Source organism: Cetorhinus maximus, chromosome 22 (assembly GCF_964194155.1).
Source record: "Cetorhinus maximus chromosome 22, sCetMax3.hap1.1, whole genome shotgun sequence".
Lineage (NCBI taxonomy): Eukaryota > Metazoa > Chordata > Chondrichthyes > Lamniformes > Cetorhinidae > Cetorhinus > Cetorhinus maximus.
In genome coordinates, this window is record NC_135900.1 from 51,031,634 (window position 1) to 51,050,347 (window position 18,714).

Here is an 18,714-nt window from a genome sequence, read left to right on the forward strand (position 1 = left end):
GTGGAGATGAAAAAACTAGGATTTTCTGTGCAACTATGTCCAAAATGGAACGAAGCAATCAATGCTAGATTTAGTTCTAGGAATGAAATGAAGCAAGTAGAACTTGTTTCAACGAGAGAACATTTGGGAAATTGTAATAACCATATCATTAGGTTTAGAGTAGTTTTGGAAATGGACACAGCAAAATTAAATATAGAAGTATTCAACTGGGGTAGGGCTGATTTCTGAGTTGCAAGGGAATTTAATCCAGATCAAAGCAAAAAACTGCGGATGCTGGAAATCCAAAACAAAAACAAAAATACCTGGAAAAACTCAACAGGTCTGACACCATCAGCGGAGAGGAACACAGTTAACGTTTCGAGTCCATAAGACTCTTCAACAGAACTAAGGAAAAATAGAAAAGAGGTGAAATATAAGCTGGTTTAAGGGGGTGTTGGGACAGGTAGAGCTGGATAGAGGGCCAGGAGATAACCAATACATGTCATAGACAAAAGGACAAAGAGGTGTTGAAGGTGGTGATATTATCTAAGGAATGTGCTAATAGGTGACATTAAGGGTAGAAAGCAGGACGAGCAAGGTACAGATAGCCCTAGTGGGGGTGGGGTGGGGGGAAAGGATCGAAATAGGCTAAAAGTTAGAGATAAAACAATGGATGGAAATACACTTAAAAATAATGGAAATAGGTGGGAAAAGAAAAATCTATATAAATTATTGGAAAAAAGGGGGATTGGAAAGGGGGTGGATGGAGGAGAGAGTTCATGATCTAAAATTGTTGAACTCAATATTCAGTCCGGGAGGTTATAAAGTGCCTAGTCGGAAGATGAGGTGCTGTTCCTCCAGTTTGCGTTGAGCTTCACTGGAACAATGCAGCAGGCCAAGGACGGACATGTGGGCATGAGAGCAGGGTGGAGTGTTGAAATGGCAAGCAACAGGGAGGTCTGGGTCATGCTTGCGGACAGACCGAAGGTGTTTCGCAAAGCGGTCACCCAGTCTGCGTTTGGTCTCTCAAATGTAGAGGAAATGTAGAGGAGCAGCGAATGCAGCAGACTAAATTGAGGGAAGTGCAAGTGAAATGCTGCTTCACTTGAAAGGAGTGTTTGGGTCCTTGGACGGTGAGGAGAGGGGAAGTAAAGGGGCAGGTGTTGCACCTTCTGCGGTTGCATGAGAAGGTGCCGTGGGAGGGGGTTGAGGTGTAGGGGGTGATGGAGGAGTGGACCAGGGTGTCCCGGAGGGAACGATCCCTGCGGAATGCTGCCGGGGGGTGGGGGGTGAAGGGAAGATGTGTTTGGTGGTGGCATCATGCTGGAGTTGGCGGAAATGGTGGAGGATGATCTTTTGAATGCGGAGGCTGGTGGGGTAATAAGTGAGGACAAGGGGGACCCTATCATGGTTCTGGGAGGGAGAGGAAGGTGTGAGGGCGGATGCGTGGGAGATGGGCCGGACACGGTTGAGGGCCCTGTCAACCACCATGGGTGGAAAACCTCGGTTAAGGAAGAAGGAAGACATGTCAGAGGAACTATTTTTGAAAGTGGCATTATCAGAACAGACAGAGGCGAAGGAACTGAGAGAATGGGATGGAGTCCTTACAGGAAGTGGGGTGTGAGGAGCTGTAGTCGGGGTAGCTGTGGGAGTCGGTAGGCTTGTAATGAATATTGGTGGACAGTCTATCACCAGAAATTGAGACAGAGAGGTCAAGGAAGGGAAGTGTCAGAGATGGACCATGTGAAAATGATGGAGGGGTGGAAATTGGAAGCAAAATTAATCAATTTTTCCAGGTCCAGACGAGAGCATGAAGCAGCACCAAAGCAATCATCGATGTACCGGAGAAAGAGTTGTGGGAGGGGGCTGGAGTAGGACTAGAACAAGGAATTTTCCACATACCCCATAAAGAGACAGGCATAACTGAGACCCATGTGGGTACCCATAGCCACACCTTTTATTTGGAGGAAGTGAGAGGAGTTTAAGGAGAAATTGTTCAGTGAGAGAACAAGTTCAGCCAGACAGAGGAGAGTAGTGGTGGATGGGTTGGAATGAAAGAATCAGCAGATAAAACTAAATGAGCGATAGGAGGCCTTCTAAGAAGAAACAGTTTGGGTACAGACTGGACAAATTCCCACAAGTGGGGAAGGAAGGACATCCAAAGCTAGACCTCCTGGATGACTGAAGATATAGAGAATAAAATGAAACACAAAAAAGGCAGAGTAAATATCAGGTTCAAAATACAAAAAGTACAGGGGAGAACTGAAAAGGAACTAAGAGGGTCAAAGGGTGTATGAAAATAGATTAGTAGGCAACATAATGAAAATATAAATCTTCTACAAATATACAAATAATGAAGGGGTAATCAAATGAAGACTGAAGTTGATTATGGATCAAAAAGTAGGTCCTTTTGTGGAGGCAGAGGGCAGGGCTTAATGAGGACAAGGTCAAGGTACTTAATAAAAAGGACAATGTACTTAATGAGTGCATTTTCTTTGCATTCACCAAGAAGAGGATGCTGCCAATGTCGCAGTAAAGGAGGAGGTGGTAGAGAAATTAGATGGTATAAAAATAGAGGAAGTGCTACAAAGGTTAGCAATGTTCAAAGTAGAAATGTCATCCAGTCCTGATGGGATGTATTCTAGTTGCTGATGGAAGTAAGAGTGGAAACTGTGGAGGCTCTGGCCACTATCATTTACTTCTCCTTCGAAATGGGGTGGTGCCAGAGGACTGGAGGATTGCAAATGCTACATTCCTGTTCAAAAAAGTGATAGGGATAAATCGGACAATTACAGGCCAGTCAGCCTAATGTGGGGAAAATTTTAGACATTAATCAGGGATAAAATTAACTAGCACTTGGGAAAAATGTGTTAATAAATGAAAGCTAGCACAGGTTTGTTAAAAACAAATAGTGTTTAACTAACATGATTGATGCCTTTGATAAAGTAACAAGAGAGTGGATGAGGGTAGTGTGGTTCATGTAGCATATATGGACTTTCGAAAGGCTTTTGAAGAAAATAGACTTGTTAGCAAAATCGCAGCCAATGGGAGTAAACTTGTAGGGCAGGATTTTACGGGTCGGCGTGCGGGGGCGGGGCCTGCTCGCTGACACGTAAAATGACGTGCGGTGACGTTGGGCGGAACTCCCGACGTCACCTTGCCCCATTTAAATTTTCAGGTAGGTGGGAGCGCAGAGAAATCAGCTGCATGCCCGCCGACCCGTCAATGGCCAATTGAGGCCATTGACAAAGTCAATTAAGTAATTAAAGGGCCTGCCCGTCCAACCTTAAGGTTGGCGGGCAGGCCAGGAGCCCTAGCGCAAATTAGAAAAAGCATGAAACCTCATCCACGGGTGGGATGAGGTTTCATGTAGGTTTTAAAAAATTTTAACAAAGATTTTGTAAAAATTGTGGACATGTCCCAACTCGTGTGACAGTACCACATGAGGGGACATGTTAGGAAAATTTTATTTTTCTATTTTTAGCTTTTTTACATTCACAGCTGATCTCCCTGAGGCTGCACTTAGCCTCAGGGAAATGAGTGCGCTCTTTCGTGCGCAAGTGCAAAAGAGTGCACTCTCGATTTTGGGAATTCCCCCCGCCCGCACAGGGAGCACACAGCGCTTCTGTGCGGGCATCACGCTGGGCGGGCCTTAATTGGCCCACCCACATAAAATGGTGCCGCGCCCCCAATTGGGAGTGTCGATCGGAAGAGCACCTGTGCACACCTGCCCTTCAACTTCGCCCCCAACGGGGGGAAAATCCTGCCTGTAGTAGCTGTATGGATCCAAAATTGGCTAAGGGACAGAAAGTAGAGAGGAGTGATGAACAGTTATTTTTCACACTGCATAGAAATGTGCAGTGATGCCTCCAGAGCACGGTGTTGATCCTGTTGATATTTAATGCCCTGGATTCGGGATGGAGGGCATAATTTCAGTTTACATATGGAATGAAATGTGGAAATGTAATAAATCGTGAGGATGATAGTAGCAGATTTCAGGAAGAAATAGGACAGACACATGGCAGGTGAAATTTAACATAGAAATGTGAGACAATTCATGTTTGAAGAGAGGCAATATGAACTAATTGATACAATTTTAAAGAAGTGTGAGAACAGAGTGGTCTGGGGGTACACTTACATATTCAAGAGGGCAATGGATGATTATTTGAATAGAAACAATGTGCAAGGGTGCGAGGAAAAAGCAGGAAAATGGCACTAAGTCATGATGCTCATTTGAAAAGCCGGTGAAGACACAATGGGCCAAAAGGCCTCCTTCTGCACTGTAAAAATTCCGTGAAGTCTTTGAAGATGGCAGGAAAAGGCTATTAAAAAGGAATATGGGGGTCCTTGGTTTCATAAATAGAGGCATAAAAGTACACAAGCATGGAAGTTATGCTAAACCTTTATAAACACAGGTTAGGCCCCAATTGGATTGAGTATTATGTCCAATTCTGGGCACCACATTTTAGGAAGGATGTCAAGGCCTTAGAAAGGATGCAGCGGAGGTTTATTAGAATGGTACCAAGGATGAAAGACTTCAGTTACATGGACAAACTACAGAAACCAAAGTTGTTCTCCTTGTAGCGGAGAAGGTTAAAGGGAGATTTCAGAGATGTTCAAAATCATGAGGGAATTTGATAGAGTAAATAAAGTGAAACTGTTCCTAGGTGCAGAAGACTCAGTAACCAGAGGACACAGCTTTAAGATAATAGGCTAAAGAACAAGAGGTGACAGGAGGAATAAAAATTACAGCAATGAATTATAATGATCTAGAATACACTGCCTGAAAGGATGGAAGCAGATTCAATAACAACTTTCAAAAGGGAACTGGGTCAATACTTGAATACGTGTCTTGGCCAATATTTATCCCTCAATCAACATCACAAAAACAAATTATCTGGTCATTATCGTGAGGGTTTGCACAGCACAAATTAATTGCTGCATTTTCTACACGACAACAGTGATTGCACTTCAAAAAGTACTTGATTGGCTGTAAAGCACTTTGAGGCTTTGGGTGGTCATGAAAGGTGCTACATAAATGCAAGTCTTTCTTTTTTCTTTTGAAGTGAAAAAATTGTCAGGGCTATGGGGAAAGAGCAGGAGAGTGAGATTAATTAGATAGCTCTCTCTAAGAGCTGGCACTGTCATAATGGACTGAATGCCCTCCTGCTGTACTGTATCATTCTATGATTCTATGTTAAAATTCATCATAAAAATTCCTTGAAGACAGATTCCTGTATTATTAATTTAGTGGTGATTTTACAAGACAATGTATAATCAAACTTATTTAAACAGAAAATGCTAGAAAGACTTAGCCGGTCTGGCAGAATCTGTGGAGAGAGAAACGAGTCCCAGGATGGTGCATTCTCCAGGACAATGCCTCTACCAATCAAAGTCCACTTGCCAACCAAATCAGCACTCTCTTCTCATATATATATATATAAATTGTTGTTCCACTTACAATTAGTATTCTTGCGTTTTTCCTGATGAGTGCAAGACAAAAAGCTTCAACAGCATGTCTCTTTTATCAGCAATACTCATTCTGACAAGTGAACGCATGCTATATTTATGGTTTGTATCAGATGTCCCATCAATAACATTCAGCATTTAAAAAGTATATTTGAAATATTACCAAAATGAGAAAATCAAAGTGATTGGTTGTGCTTTAACTGTAAATTATTTGTCCAACACTTCTGGAATAGATTGGTTATTCACAATAAAATGTTGGATGGTGCTTTGATAACTTGCACAAAAAATACCTGCTAATGTTTGATAATTTCTTCCTAGCTTCATCAAGTTCCTTTTGTGCATCCTTGACTTGTGTCTTTTTAATTAACAGCTTGTTATTGAGATCATGCTGTATCACCATGGCTTCATCTACGGTTCTCATTAACTGCATCTCCTCCTGTGATTTACAATAGAAAATTTCAGTTTATATCAGTTGAGAGGAGCTTCGATTCCGGCATATTCGCAAATGGGGATATCAAGAGATAAATGCAAGTGGCAATCTAGACTACAAAATGCATCATGAAAGCAAATTATAGCATTAAATGTAAAACGGGAAAGGCTAAACACCTACAAATTCTTGATTTTAGCTATGCTGTTTTGGGAAAAGGTGTTAGGCAAAAGCCAGTCATCTCCAGGAGAGAGGAAAGTCTCACATAGCCCTATTACCAAACTGCTGCTATATGCCTTCTTATAATTAGCTTAAGAGTATTAATTGTAGTCAGCAGCAGATATCTGAGACCAAGAAGTGGAGAAGCAAAGTGCAGGAAGGTTAAGAAAGCAAATTAGCTTTCTTTCTAAACAGAATATATTTTTTTAATTTGAAAATATCTTGACACCACTGGATGTCATTGACCATTTATATATTAAAAATAGGTGCATCACAACATTCAATTTCAAAAGGTTGCAAAAACTTGTATGCTAACTTGGTCCCATGAATAATCCCATTGTAAGTGTCCACATTCATCTTCAATGTTTGTCACAATTGCCACTGAGATATTTTTCGCCCCTCTCTTGATCCGAACACCCCTCAACCCCAGCTGAAGGTGGCTAAATTAAGATAGCCCCCAAAATTGGGCATGGGGATCCGGATGCACAATTAACCAGCATCTGCTCAGAGATGCAGGGAATAGACAAACTTTGTGTTGCTTGCTAATTATAATGATTGTGGCATGCAGCCCAGCGCTGAATGCACTGTGAGTGGCTGCATGCCTCAGCAGGGGTCCCAAGTTTATGAGGTTAGCACTAAAAGTTAGCCTGCACTACTTAAAACCAAACTGCACCTCTTAAAGGTAAAGTGCATTCTCACTGCGGCAGGGATTGAAACTGCTTAAAGAATGGAAGACCAGGGAGAAGCTGTAAATATCGCATAACAGGTCAGAGTACCCCACGGTTCTCAGATGCTATGCTGGGTGCTGTGGTGCAGGAGACAGGTGCACTTCCCTCAGTGGAGGCAGTGGAAGCAGGTAGCCATTACGATACCAAAGTCTAGCCCCAAGGAGGATATAGTGTCAAAAGAAGTTTAATGACCTCACACCGGTGGTCGAAATGCATCTTTGCATGTCCAACTCTACCATTAGCCTGACACACTGCATTTGTTACCACACACACTTCACTCATCTCTCAACAATCTCTTATCAACCACGACTCATACCTTGCATTCATAGCCTCACCTCACCCTCACACTTAGCACTACAGTAAACCGCACACTCATATCCAAGGGTGAGAGGAGTGAGAGTGGCTGAAGACAAAAAGATCCAAAAATTAGTGACTGAAGACAAAAAGGTCTGAAAATATTTTGTGACAATGCATTATGTAATTATAGCACTTTTTATGATCTGTAGTGAAATGCAAATACTAGGAGCAGAATCTTCTGGCTGGTGTGCGGGTGGCAGAGCCCACACGCCAGCGCTTAAAATGTTGCGCGCTGACGTCGCACGAGTGTCCTGACGTCAGCGTGCGGCATCGTGATATTTCAGTCGGCAGGCGCGTTATGCAGCAGGACACGCACCCACCATTAATTAAAGGCCTCGATAAGGCCCTTAACTTGCCAATCGTCGCCGATTTTGAGGGGCCCGTGCGAACTTCGGCTCGGTGCACAGGCCCAACGGGTAGGTGATTTTTGTACAAACCTCATCCAGTGGCGGGATGAGGTTTGATTGCGGTTTTAAAAATGTTTAATAAAGTTTTTGTTTATTTCATTAACATGTCCCATCTCGTGTGACATTTTCACATGAGGGGGACATGTTAATGAATTTTTTATTGTTCTGTTTTTTATATTTGCCAGCCTTTCAGCGATCTCCGAGGCAGCACTCTGACAGTTGGGGAATCCCGCCCCCCTACGCGCATAGGACTTTCCATCAGGCGGCTCGCTGGGCGGGCCTTAATTGGCCCGCCCACTTAAAATGGCAGCAGGGCCCGTTTCGGCGGCGGCGATCGGCTGCCCGCCCGCCCATCAAGGGCAAAATTCTGCCGTAAGCAATTTCAAATGGGTGGAATTATTAGGCTTCAAATGAGTATGAATATTAGTTTTCCCTTTGGTTACCCCTATCACTGTTAAGACTGTGGACCAATGCATTAGTAGAAAATCACCAAAGTGACCTCAACATTTCAGCATTCAATGCGGTTACTGCATGTAACACAGGATGAAGTCCTTACCAACAACAGAACATGTCCTTACTGGATAAGGTACATGCAAAGCCAAGCAAAGGACAATGGCACTGCTTCACAAACTACTTTCCAATGTGACCCAATTTTAACTCACCACCACCTGCACAAAAGCAATTAGGGATGCGCAACAAAGTCTGGCCTTGCCAGCAATGTCAACATCCCATGAATAAATATATATATATACATATATAATATATATTAAAAAACTCTTGAAAATTAACGTGACTCCAATTGCGATAAAAAACAGCAATAAAGTAGCATAGTAACATTTAGTATGCTATTATAAAGGATTGCATATTATAGATTAATATATAATACATCATATAAATATGAAAATGTGCTTTTAAAGTCCTTTGTAAAAATGTTATTGTTCTAAATACTCATGGAGGTCTCAGCAAAACTCTCCATATTCTATGGTGACAGAAGGCTCAGTGAAGCCCCTCCCCTCTCCCACACACACTGTAATCAGTTCCTCTCCCCCACCACACGTACACCACTCTTCCCAATCCGCCTCCACCTTAGTCAAACCCTCCCTTCCGATGCCACTCATTCCTCACTCAAGCCTTCCCATCCCATCCCCACTCACGCCCTTGCATCCCATCCTCACTCACGCGCTCCCATCCCACTTACAACCTCCCTCCCCACTAAGCCCTCCACTCGTCCACCTACCCCCGTCAACTCTTCCCTCTCTCCCCAAACACCTCCCATCATTCGTTCCCTCCTCCTTCTCCACTATGCCAAGACGTGGGGAGCTGGATTGGAAAAGCAGTGATAATGATGATGGATAAAAGGGATATATTGTATAAATTACTCAAAGCCTAAACTTTTATAAACCATTGATTTTTGTGGGACAGAAGCAGCTGTCAGGGCCCGAACTCCGGATCCCAGCCCCTATTCCCGTTCTCCGCAGCCATCCCATTGGATCCCAGCCCTCAGACTTCGACCCCGCTACATCTCCAGCGCCCTCTCCCTGAACCGCACATCCTCCAGCCACTGCTCCAGCTCCTCAGTGCAGTCAGTGGGCAGCTGCAGCTCCTCAGCCAGTGCCGCTTGGATCTGCACTCCTGGCGAAGGGGGAACCGCCTCCCTGATAGGAGATCAGGCCCTGGGTGCTTGAAAAGCCTGGGGTCCTAAGTAGCCGAACCAAAGTTGGTGCAAAGTGGCCACTGCTGCTGAGGCAGGATTTGGTTAAGACCATGCCTGGCTAGAATCTCCCTCTTTTTCAGGGCCAGAGCCAGAGCCTGAAGCCAAGCCCTGGCTGCGTTTGGGTCGAGGCTGAGTCACTGCATTGGTAACGGCACCTCAGATTGGGTGCGAAGATGCAACTGTCCTGTGCCAGCGGCAGCGACTCTCATAGCAGAGGGGGGCAGCAGGAATATGGCCCAGCTCAGGAAGACGCTCTAAAAGCTGCACATGGGAGCAACAGTTACAGGGGAGCATGACCCTTGCATCTCCCAATCACTGAAAGTGAATCAGATTAGCAGCAGATTAAAGAGAGAGGGGTTCCCGTTGGCCAGGTAGAGGGCAGGAAAAAATTAAAAGGATGGAAATCCATGATCTAAAAGTCAGAATTCACCAAACAGCAGAAAATTCACATCCCTGCATATCTGCCAAATACACTGCACTCACACACTTCCCTCTTTTTCAAGAAAAGGTGACCCATAATAGGCAGCAGCAGCTAATTGGCAGGGAGCCGGCATGGCTACATGGAGCAGATGTTGCTGGTTCACCAGTGGAGCACTTGTTGCTGAGGCTAGGATGACGCTATGCTCCTGCTAATGCTCATTCTCAAATCCCGCTTCAACCACATTCTGCAATTTATCAACATTTACTGTCTGCTGATGGTGTAACCTTGCCCCTCTTGCTTTCTCCTCCTTTCCCACCCCAACCTTGTGGCTTTATGCTTTTAGATACCCAAGAATGGCCACCTGGCCAAGTAGTGAGGAGGGAGACTGAAGGCTTCGGTGAACAAAGTACTGAGGAATAAGAAAAGCCATTGTTTGTTCTGACAATTGCAGCCACCAGCTCAAATATTCACACTGTGCAAACTTTACAGCTCAGTGTAGAGGCAGGATTTGCATGTGGTGAGTCACCACTGAGCATGAGGGGGCTGCCGTCAGGCCCATGGGAAAGGGCAGTGTGGATGCCAGTTCCCTGGAGGGTGAGGCTGCACATGAATTCTGCTACAGAGAACTCAGGTGATGTGGTGATGTACAGAAAAAGACTGATGGGCATGCACACAGGAATGTTTGGTGCATTGGCAGGCCAGCCTGAATGCCAAAGAGTACTGTCAAGGAGCATGAAGGGATTTGTTTAACTTAGCATAGGGTTTTGTGCAGAGCCTGGAATCCATCCTTTCGAGCCTGGAAGTCATGGCCAACTCCACAAGAATACTTACATACCTAACCAACATGCAGCATCTGATGGCCAATGTCTCAGCTTCAATGCAGTACAATCAGAAGTCATCCAATTTCTAAGTGCTGCAGTAGAAGCTCAGGATGAGGTCATGAAATCTCTGCTATTGCCTTTCAAGCTTAATTGCTGCTATGTAGGCTCAGGCTGCTGCCATCATATCTGAAGATATCAATGCTCAAAGGGGTTTTCAGGGTCTCACAGCAGTCCAGCAATCCAACTGGTTACTCGGATAGCTCAGAAGCTTCCCTGGTGGACTGGCAGTGGTGTTGTGATGCATAAGTCTGCTGTTTTCTCTCAGAATGACGGAATTTGTGCTCCCACTTTTGCCACTCCACTTGTTGCCTGTCAGGTAGCCACCCATGTTGAAGCTGGGATTTTTAGGCTCAGAGCTGATCAAGAGCCACCTTAAAGACCATCTTCAGCTTCCCCCATTGAATGTAGGCAGCCTTCCACCAGCCATGCTGCAACCAATTGACAAGGGTACCTACAAGGTAGGCACTAAGAGAATGCAAATTGTGATTAGTTGAGTATTATATGGAGTTCTGGATGTTTTGGATATAGTTGGTGTGGAATGGTTGTTTTGCGGTGGATTTTAATTCAGGATAGTGGCCAAGAGGATGCTTTACTGGTCCAGAATGAAGTGGTGGAGAGGTGTGGAGCTATTGAACAATGGCGGACTAGAGTCAAATAATACGCTCAAAGACAGCCTGCCTGAAACATTGATACGCTGGTTGCCTCCTCCCTTCTATTTCCTTAGGAGGTGCTAACTGAACCTGTGGTGACAAGGGCTGTGCCTTTATAATGGCCAGGTTGTGCAGACTGCAACAGATCATCAGAAGTTAGGACACCCACTCCAATGAGTGCTGAATCGAGGTAGCGCAACTGTTTCCTCAGCACCCCAATAGTCTGCTCAACAATGTTCCTCGTGGTAGCATGCCCCTCGTTATATGAATGCTGGCCACATATAGTTAGGTTGTAGAGTGGAGTTATCAGCTAGGTGTAGATCTGATAACCCTAGTCACCAAGCAATCACCCTCTTGCAAAGCCAAATGTGCTGTCGATGGCACCTGGCACCATCGGGAAGCCAACTATCCAGGCAAAGCCATGGGCACGCCCCTCCTGAAGATAATGAAATCCTCTCTCTTGCATACTGAACTTCTGTTACCTCTCTGATGCAGCAAGAGATGGCAAACTGGGAAATGTTAACTATGTTGTCAGTTCCAGCCTGGAAGGAGCTAGTTGTGAAGAAATTAAGGGTCACAGTCACTTTCAAGGCCACGTAGCTGGGAGTGGTTTGCCCAGAGCCCTTGCAATCCTGCCCATGTCCAGCACTACTCACTGCAGACTTTGCCAACTGTCAATGTTTTCTCCAACCAATATCCTTCACTTCCACAATCTCAAACCAAGGCAGTAGAAAGTAATCAGCAACTAAACTGCAGACTGTTGATGATCACTTTAAACAGCATTGGCGGTGGGGGGCGGGGGGGAGTCCTTCATGCTACTGAATGCATGTTCAGCTGTGCATGTTTAAGAGGGGAAGCTGACTGATGTCATGATCTGCCTACTGTGCATACTTATCGCACATGCACCTAACGCTCGCACTAATGCCATCACCATGATCGCAAACGACTGGCCAGAAGTCAGCAGGAATATTCTGCTACTAAACTGGCAGACATAGCACCAGAACTACCAGTGTTATGGAGTGAAATTTTATGGCCAAGAACTTTTCCAACTACCACAAGTTTCTCCCACTTATAACTGGCACAATTTGTCACTTTTGCAAAATGCTTAGGTACTTTTCTACTCACATGATAGTCTCCCTCTTCCTCCTGCCATTCCCCAAATTACATTTTCTACTTACCCAGCCTCAAGTTGTTGTTTCACCATCCCCTTTCCCTGCTCTCTTCAGTCATCCTCCTTGTGCCTCACTCACCCCTTTCTCCATGCCCTTCCTTCCCTTGCCATTTCCACTCCCTTGGGCCAATTATTGCCCCATCCTCTTTGTCTGCTTGACATAAATGTAGTACTTGACTTAACTACTTGTGTGTAATTAACAACTAATATTTAAGATCTTAATGATTTGGAATAAATCAATATGCAAGCAATACTTAGAGAAACTACTTTAAAGAAAATTGATTCTAAGGAATAAAATAAGAGTATAAGTAGTTTGAGGAGTTTATGGGCAGAATTTTCCACTCTGGACACGCAATCCAGTGACAGGCGGAAAAGTCAGTGTGATTTCCGTTGGGCAGCGGGGTGGGTGAACATGCACAATCGTCTGCTTTTCAGCTCATTAATTATGCACCTGCGGGGAGCTTGGCAAATCTCGTGGAAGGGTGAGCAAGAAGCAGTCTGCCCCGCCATTACCTCATAGGGTGGAAAGTCCTGCTGCCATATTTAAATGGCACCTGCACACACATGCACTCATTGCAGGCCAGGAGCTCCACACTACTTCTACAGACTGCAGTGGCCACAGCTTGCACTGGAGAAATTGGCACATGTGAGCAACCACACCCCGGGACATAAGGGGGCGCCTCCGGCATTGCCTTCACTCATCTTTAGACAAGAGCACCACTGGCGATGCACCCATTGTTGGGCCAATGCTTGCCGTTGCAATGTTCTATGTTCACCAGCCTCATGGCTTTATAGAGGCCCTGCTGCCTCTTGCTGCGCAGACCCTTGCTCCGCCTGACCCTGTGCCATCGGCAACGATCCCTCCTTCTCCTCATCTGGATGAAATCCATTACATGGTTGTCTGTAGCCTGCATCACTGACGCCTCAGTGGGTGTGTGAACAAATTGTAAGTGATACATTAAGTGAGCACGTCCTTTACAGGTTCCCTCCATCTCAAAGCCAGCAGGCAAATGCTAAGCCCTTCCCTGGCCTCCATCTAGACATGGCACCTCCACCCCACCCCCTCCAGGTAAAGGACATCCTGGAGGATCAGAGATGGGTGTTCCTCCCATTCATACATGAATAGGAGTGGAGGCATTGTTCTTTGACTAGGGTGATGAGAGCCATGTGCATGAAAATGGGCACTTTTCTGCTTGTCTCAAGCACTTTTGAAAATCTATAGCCGGGGTTAGCAACCTATGGCACACATGCCACAGTGGCATGTGAGATGATTTTGAGTGGCACTCACACTGCTGGGCCAATTAAGGGCACGAAAAGTTCTAAATCTAATATTTTGTCATTTCCTTATCCCAAGAAGATAAGTTACATTAATGCACTGTTTTATTCATTACTGCGATATTTTTAAGTCCTGATTTGCTGCTTACGTATCACGTAATGCGGAACAGTGCACTGCATTTGACATGTTGCGATTTTTTTCACTGTAAAATGGGGGGTTCGTTTGACAAAATGTCAACTCCCAAGAAAACAAGGTTAGAGGTCTGTTCATTTCAGCCTTCCTGGACAGTCGAATTTGGATTTATTTAAAAGAAGAACCATGCTGTCTATGCTTTCTAACAGCACATAAGCGATGTCCACCTGGTGGCCTGCACTTCACTCGGAACTTCAAGGTTTGTTTGCCTACCTTGCTTCAGTCAGCACTCGCAGTCATCAGTGCCAGTCTTCATAGACAGCACCACATTACCTTTAGCGGGGTTCATGGGTAGGTCTCTACCTACAAGATCAGCCATATGCGGGTGAATTTTCAACGGCTGCAGGGCAGGGTATTGCTTGAGGAAGGGGGAGAAGTGGCCTCAGGCAATGGAAGAGGCTGCAGGAGGAGAGCTGTACTGGGGAAGGGGGGTATCCCGGGGTGTGGGTGGGGGCACATGTTGATCTGTGCAAGGAGCCTCAAGATGGTGAGGACTGAGAATGCAATCTCCAGAGGAGGTGAGGCCATATGGACATGAGAGGGTGTGCGTGTGAGAATGGGTGGTGATGTCTCTTGAGTTGGTAGTGAGTGAGGTACCAGTGAATATGTGATGAGCTTGAGTTTGTGAGTATAGAGTGCTGAGATGGTTGCCATATACTGGCTGCATGGATGAGATCATACATCCTCTATCTGCATTGGATGGCCAACCTCTTCTGTGCAGCATTGACACTGACCACTGCTGCTACAACCTGCCATGCCAGGTTGGTGATGCCGGTGCCCGTCATGCAGCCAGAGCAGCGGTAGCAGACACCATGGTGAGCCTCCACGGCGTCCAAATGGCATTCCAGTGAAGCGTCATTAAACCTGGGGTCAGCAGTCCTTTTGCCTTTCGTGGACATCTTCCCTGCAGTAGTCGTGGGCTGGAAGCACTGAGATGTGTGCACATGGCTGGACTTTAAATATAGCACCTGGCGTGACGAAGCAGCAAGGTGATGGCATGGTGGGGTGATGGCATGGCGGGAAAATAAGAGCCTACCCAACATGGAAATGGCATGTTTCCCAGGAATGCATAAGTAATATGGTGGTCTTGAGACGATACAGCGTGAAAACCTAGTGCAAATCTGGGACTACTTCGCCCATTGTATCCAAATAAATGGGACACTGGAAAACTCAGCAAGGAAGGCAAGGGCAAGGATCACACTAAACAGGTAAGATCTGCATTTTAATTTAGTTTTAAAAGAATCTTATTAAGCATTTTAAAAACCTTATTCACTTTACATATAATATGTAATTATATTTAATTATATATAGAGACCTGCTAAACGTTAAAATGTATTACTGACACGTGAAACCATAAATTAGAATGAATAAATGAAGACTTAGCATGCCACTTCTGAAAGGTTGCTGTCCCCTGGTCTATAGAAAGGAGCATAGAAAGGCTAACTGGATGGTCCCTTGTCAGCCATGACCATTCACTCACGAGGGTGGAGATTTGGAGTTGCGAGTTGGTTGCTGTCCGCCAGCCATGCCCCTTGAAGGCATTCCACCTCCCTCCCTCCCTTCAGCCCTGTCTCCGACTGCAGCCGATGACAAATGGCACAGAATGAACAGCAGCTCTGCACCTTGCTGGAACCTTGATGTTATGAAACCCACAAGTTGGGAATAAACCTGCTGCAATGCGGGCTTAACCATAGAAAAGAGAACACAAATGAGCACCTTTGACATCCAGTCACCTCATAATTATTAGGGTGTCCCTTTAGTCGGCCACATGTGCTGACCTGAACTCCACCCATCCGAAAAGACCCTCCTCCCAGCTCGAGGGGATCTCACTGATTGATTAACTGCATGGTCAAGGTCAATTTGGAAAGAATGATGTGGTTCACCTTTCAAACTCGCTCCACCGTCTTCTACCCTTCCCGCCACCCACCAACTTGCCCCCCATCACCACAGACCACCCAATATCACCATTCCTCTCCCCTCTGTCACGCTTGAACATCCCCTCGTTACTCTGGACCCTATGACAATCAACCTCCACATGGCTTTCCTCCCCTCAGAGTCAACACCCATTACCGTCCCCATGCCCACCCTGACCCTGGCCCCAAACCACCTGTCTTGAACCACTCCGTGACCCACCCGATGAGACCTTCACCTACCAGACTCTCACCCTGGACCTGCCACCATACCTCAACCCACTTCCCTCTGTGACTGTTCCCTCCGATCATCAGTACCCTGAATTCTGCCCCAAGAATCCCACCCTCTAAGACACTCATACCACCCCACCCCTTCCCTGGACATTCATGCCCCCCCCGTCCCTCCTCATACACTCACCTCCACCTTCCCTGGACACCACACCCCCCCACCCCCTCTTTCCTAGACACTCACGCACACCCTTCCCCAAACACTCACCCCCCCCCCCCTCCTCTCCGGGACACTCACCCTCCCACTTCTCCGGACGCTTACCCCTACCCTTCCCTTGACACTCACACATGCACACCCCCCTGGATGCTCACCTCTCTTTCCCAAATACTTACACACAACCCCCTTCCACAGACACTCACACACACCCTTCCCCGGACGCTCACACCCCTCTTTCCCGGGCATTCACACACAACCCCCTTCCCCGGACATTCTCTACTCCCCGCACCCTTATCTTGGCATCACTCCTCAACCTTCCCTGGGCACTTTCTCCACCCTTCCCCCATAAACCTGCCTCCCCTGTCCAGCATTTGCTCCACCATGCTCCTGGCTTCCAGCCTTCGCCTGCCTCCCCTGTCCAGCCTTGGCGCAAGGTTCCCAAGAAAAAGAAAACAACATCTACATCTTCCCTGCAGTAGTCGTGGGCTGGAAGCACTGGAGGCTGGAAGCTTAACTTGGAGGGAAAACTTAATTCCGGTGAGCCAGTCTTCTAATGAACATGCATGATATGTTAATACATGCAAACAGAGTTCCTGACATTGCTTGTCGGGAAGCTTGATCCACCTTTAACCTGCCTTGAAAGTCAGGAGAACAAAATTGCAACAGTTTATCCTGCCTTTGGGAAACATGATTTTTTGCCTCCCGCCAAATCAAGCTCCCGCCATGATTCCTGCTGCTGGCGGGAGCAGAAAATTCTGCTGTGTGTTGGGGGAGAATGTTGTGAAGAAAACCTAATCATTATGGACGTATTACCAAGCATAAAGGTAAATACAGATCAAGAACAAGTAAATATAGACTGAAGGAATGTGACTGTAATGACATAATCTGCCTCTCATTTCCCACAAATTACTCAAAATGCTTTCTGAAACTTCTCGTTTGCCATAAAATTTTCAATAACATAAATTCTTTATGCACAAAATAAGTTTATACAAAATAAAATGTTGAAAAATTGTATTCTCACAATAACATGAAGAAATTTATCCACTTTTTTGCCTATAAATGCCTGCATTAAAGTTCTTCTGTGAAGGCATTAGCCCCTCCCAAAAGCCTTTTACTTGATATTTTTGTACACAGTATTGATAGATTCAATACAATCTGAATTTGAACTGCAGAATCCAGCATTTGGAGTTCATTTAATTTTTCAGGGAGCATAACATTTAACCAACTATACTGGCAGAACTTCCTTTTTAACTTCTAGCACATTTTGCTCAGTAGTTTTTCTTTAAATAATTTCAAAAAGTAGGGGTACATATTCTAATAAACTGTATGGAGTAAAGTTTTTTAAAACAGCATCTGTCTTGGCTAAAAACTCACTCATGGAGACCACTTCAAAGCAGTGCCACAAAGACTACATCAATTCCTCGGGGGCAGCAGCAGCACATAGAGCTACCTGTGTGATCCCACACGGGTTTCTTGAATGACATGAGAAAAACCGCATGGGTTGCACAGGTAATGTTAGGCAGCGCTGTCTACTCCCGAGGAATTGACATAATCTATGTAACACTGCATTGAAGCATTGTTATTCAAACAAATTTTAGCCTTGTTTGTAGCAGAGAAAAATAACTGTTCTAGCGAGACAAAGAGGGCTAATGTGCATGACTTCATTTAATGGTACTTAAACTTTTGAAACAAATACCAGTTAATTTTTTGGCCAACTAGTTATTTTCCTTGAGCTTTATTAATAATTAGAGATGAGTCAATGTGCGTCTCTTACACCTGAGAGAGATTCTGATTTCTAATGCTTATGGGACAGATAGGGGGAGAGAGAGAGAGAGAGAGACAGACAAAAAGGCAAATGGGGAGTTTCTTTTCTCAATGAAGTTTTAACATTTTTAACGGTGAATTTTGAAAGGAAACAAAACGTCTAAGAGGGAAACATGGAAGGCAAGAAGGGAGCCTAGGTGAGGGTGAAGGGATCTCTGGCCTCTCACCATATCCTTGGAAAGTCCAGAGGAAGGTTATGAGTAAGGTGAATGACAGCAGAACAAAGGGGAGGAAAGAGGTGAGCAGGTAGTTCAAAGGGGAGGAGGTAGGGTTAGTGTTGGGAATGAGAATGGTGCAATGGGCTTATGAGCAGATAGAAAAATTGATGGCATGAGGCAGGGAAGCATGAGTGATTGGGTAAGTGATGGAAGGGCTACACTACCCCTCAACCAAAATTCCAACAGCTGGTAGCTGTTGGTGGCTCTTTATTTCTACAAACATGCTATCTGCCATCTCCTACCCAAATAAAAACAGAAGAAAAAGACAAAGGGCAAATGCAAGAGATATTACCCTTCTGGTATCACAAGGACATAAGAGGTGGGGGTAAGGCTTCAATACATTACTGGGAGTCCAGTAGAGTACAAATAAAGCAACAGCTTGTAATAGGAGCACAGCTCTTAGATTTTGGGTCTAGTAGCGATAAG

General features: G+C 45.3%; 1 protein-coding gene across 5 annotated transcripts in view; it reads right to left on the bottom strand.

The window, feature by feature from the left end:
- The window catches only part of LOC144696692 (structural maintenance of chromosomes protein 1B-like), a 192,888-nt gene that overhangs the window by 85,313 nt on the left and 88,861 nt on the right, over positions 1-18,714 (bottom strand). For all 5 annotated transcript variants that reach the window (XM_078568295.1, XM_078568300.1, XM_078568296.1 and 2 more), the window contains exon 17: positions 5,739-5,884. In XM_078568295.1, coding sequence (XP_078424421.1) covers positions 5,739-5,884 — 146 coding nt within the window. The remainder of the gene's footprint in view (positions 1-5,738; positions 5,885-18,714) is intronic.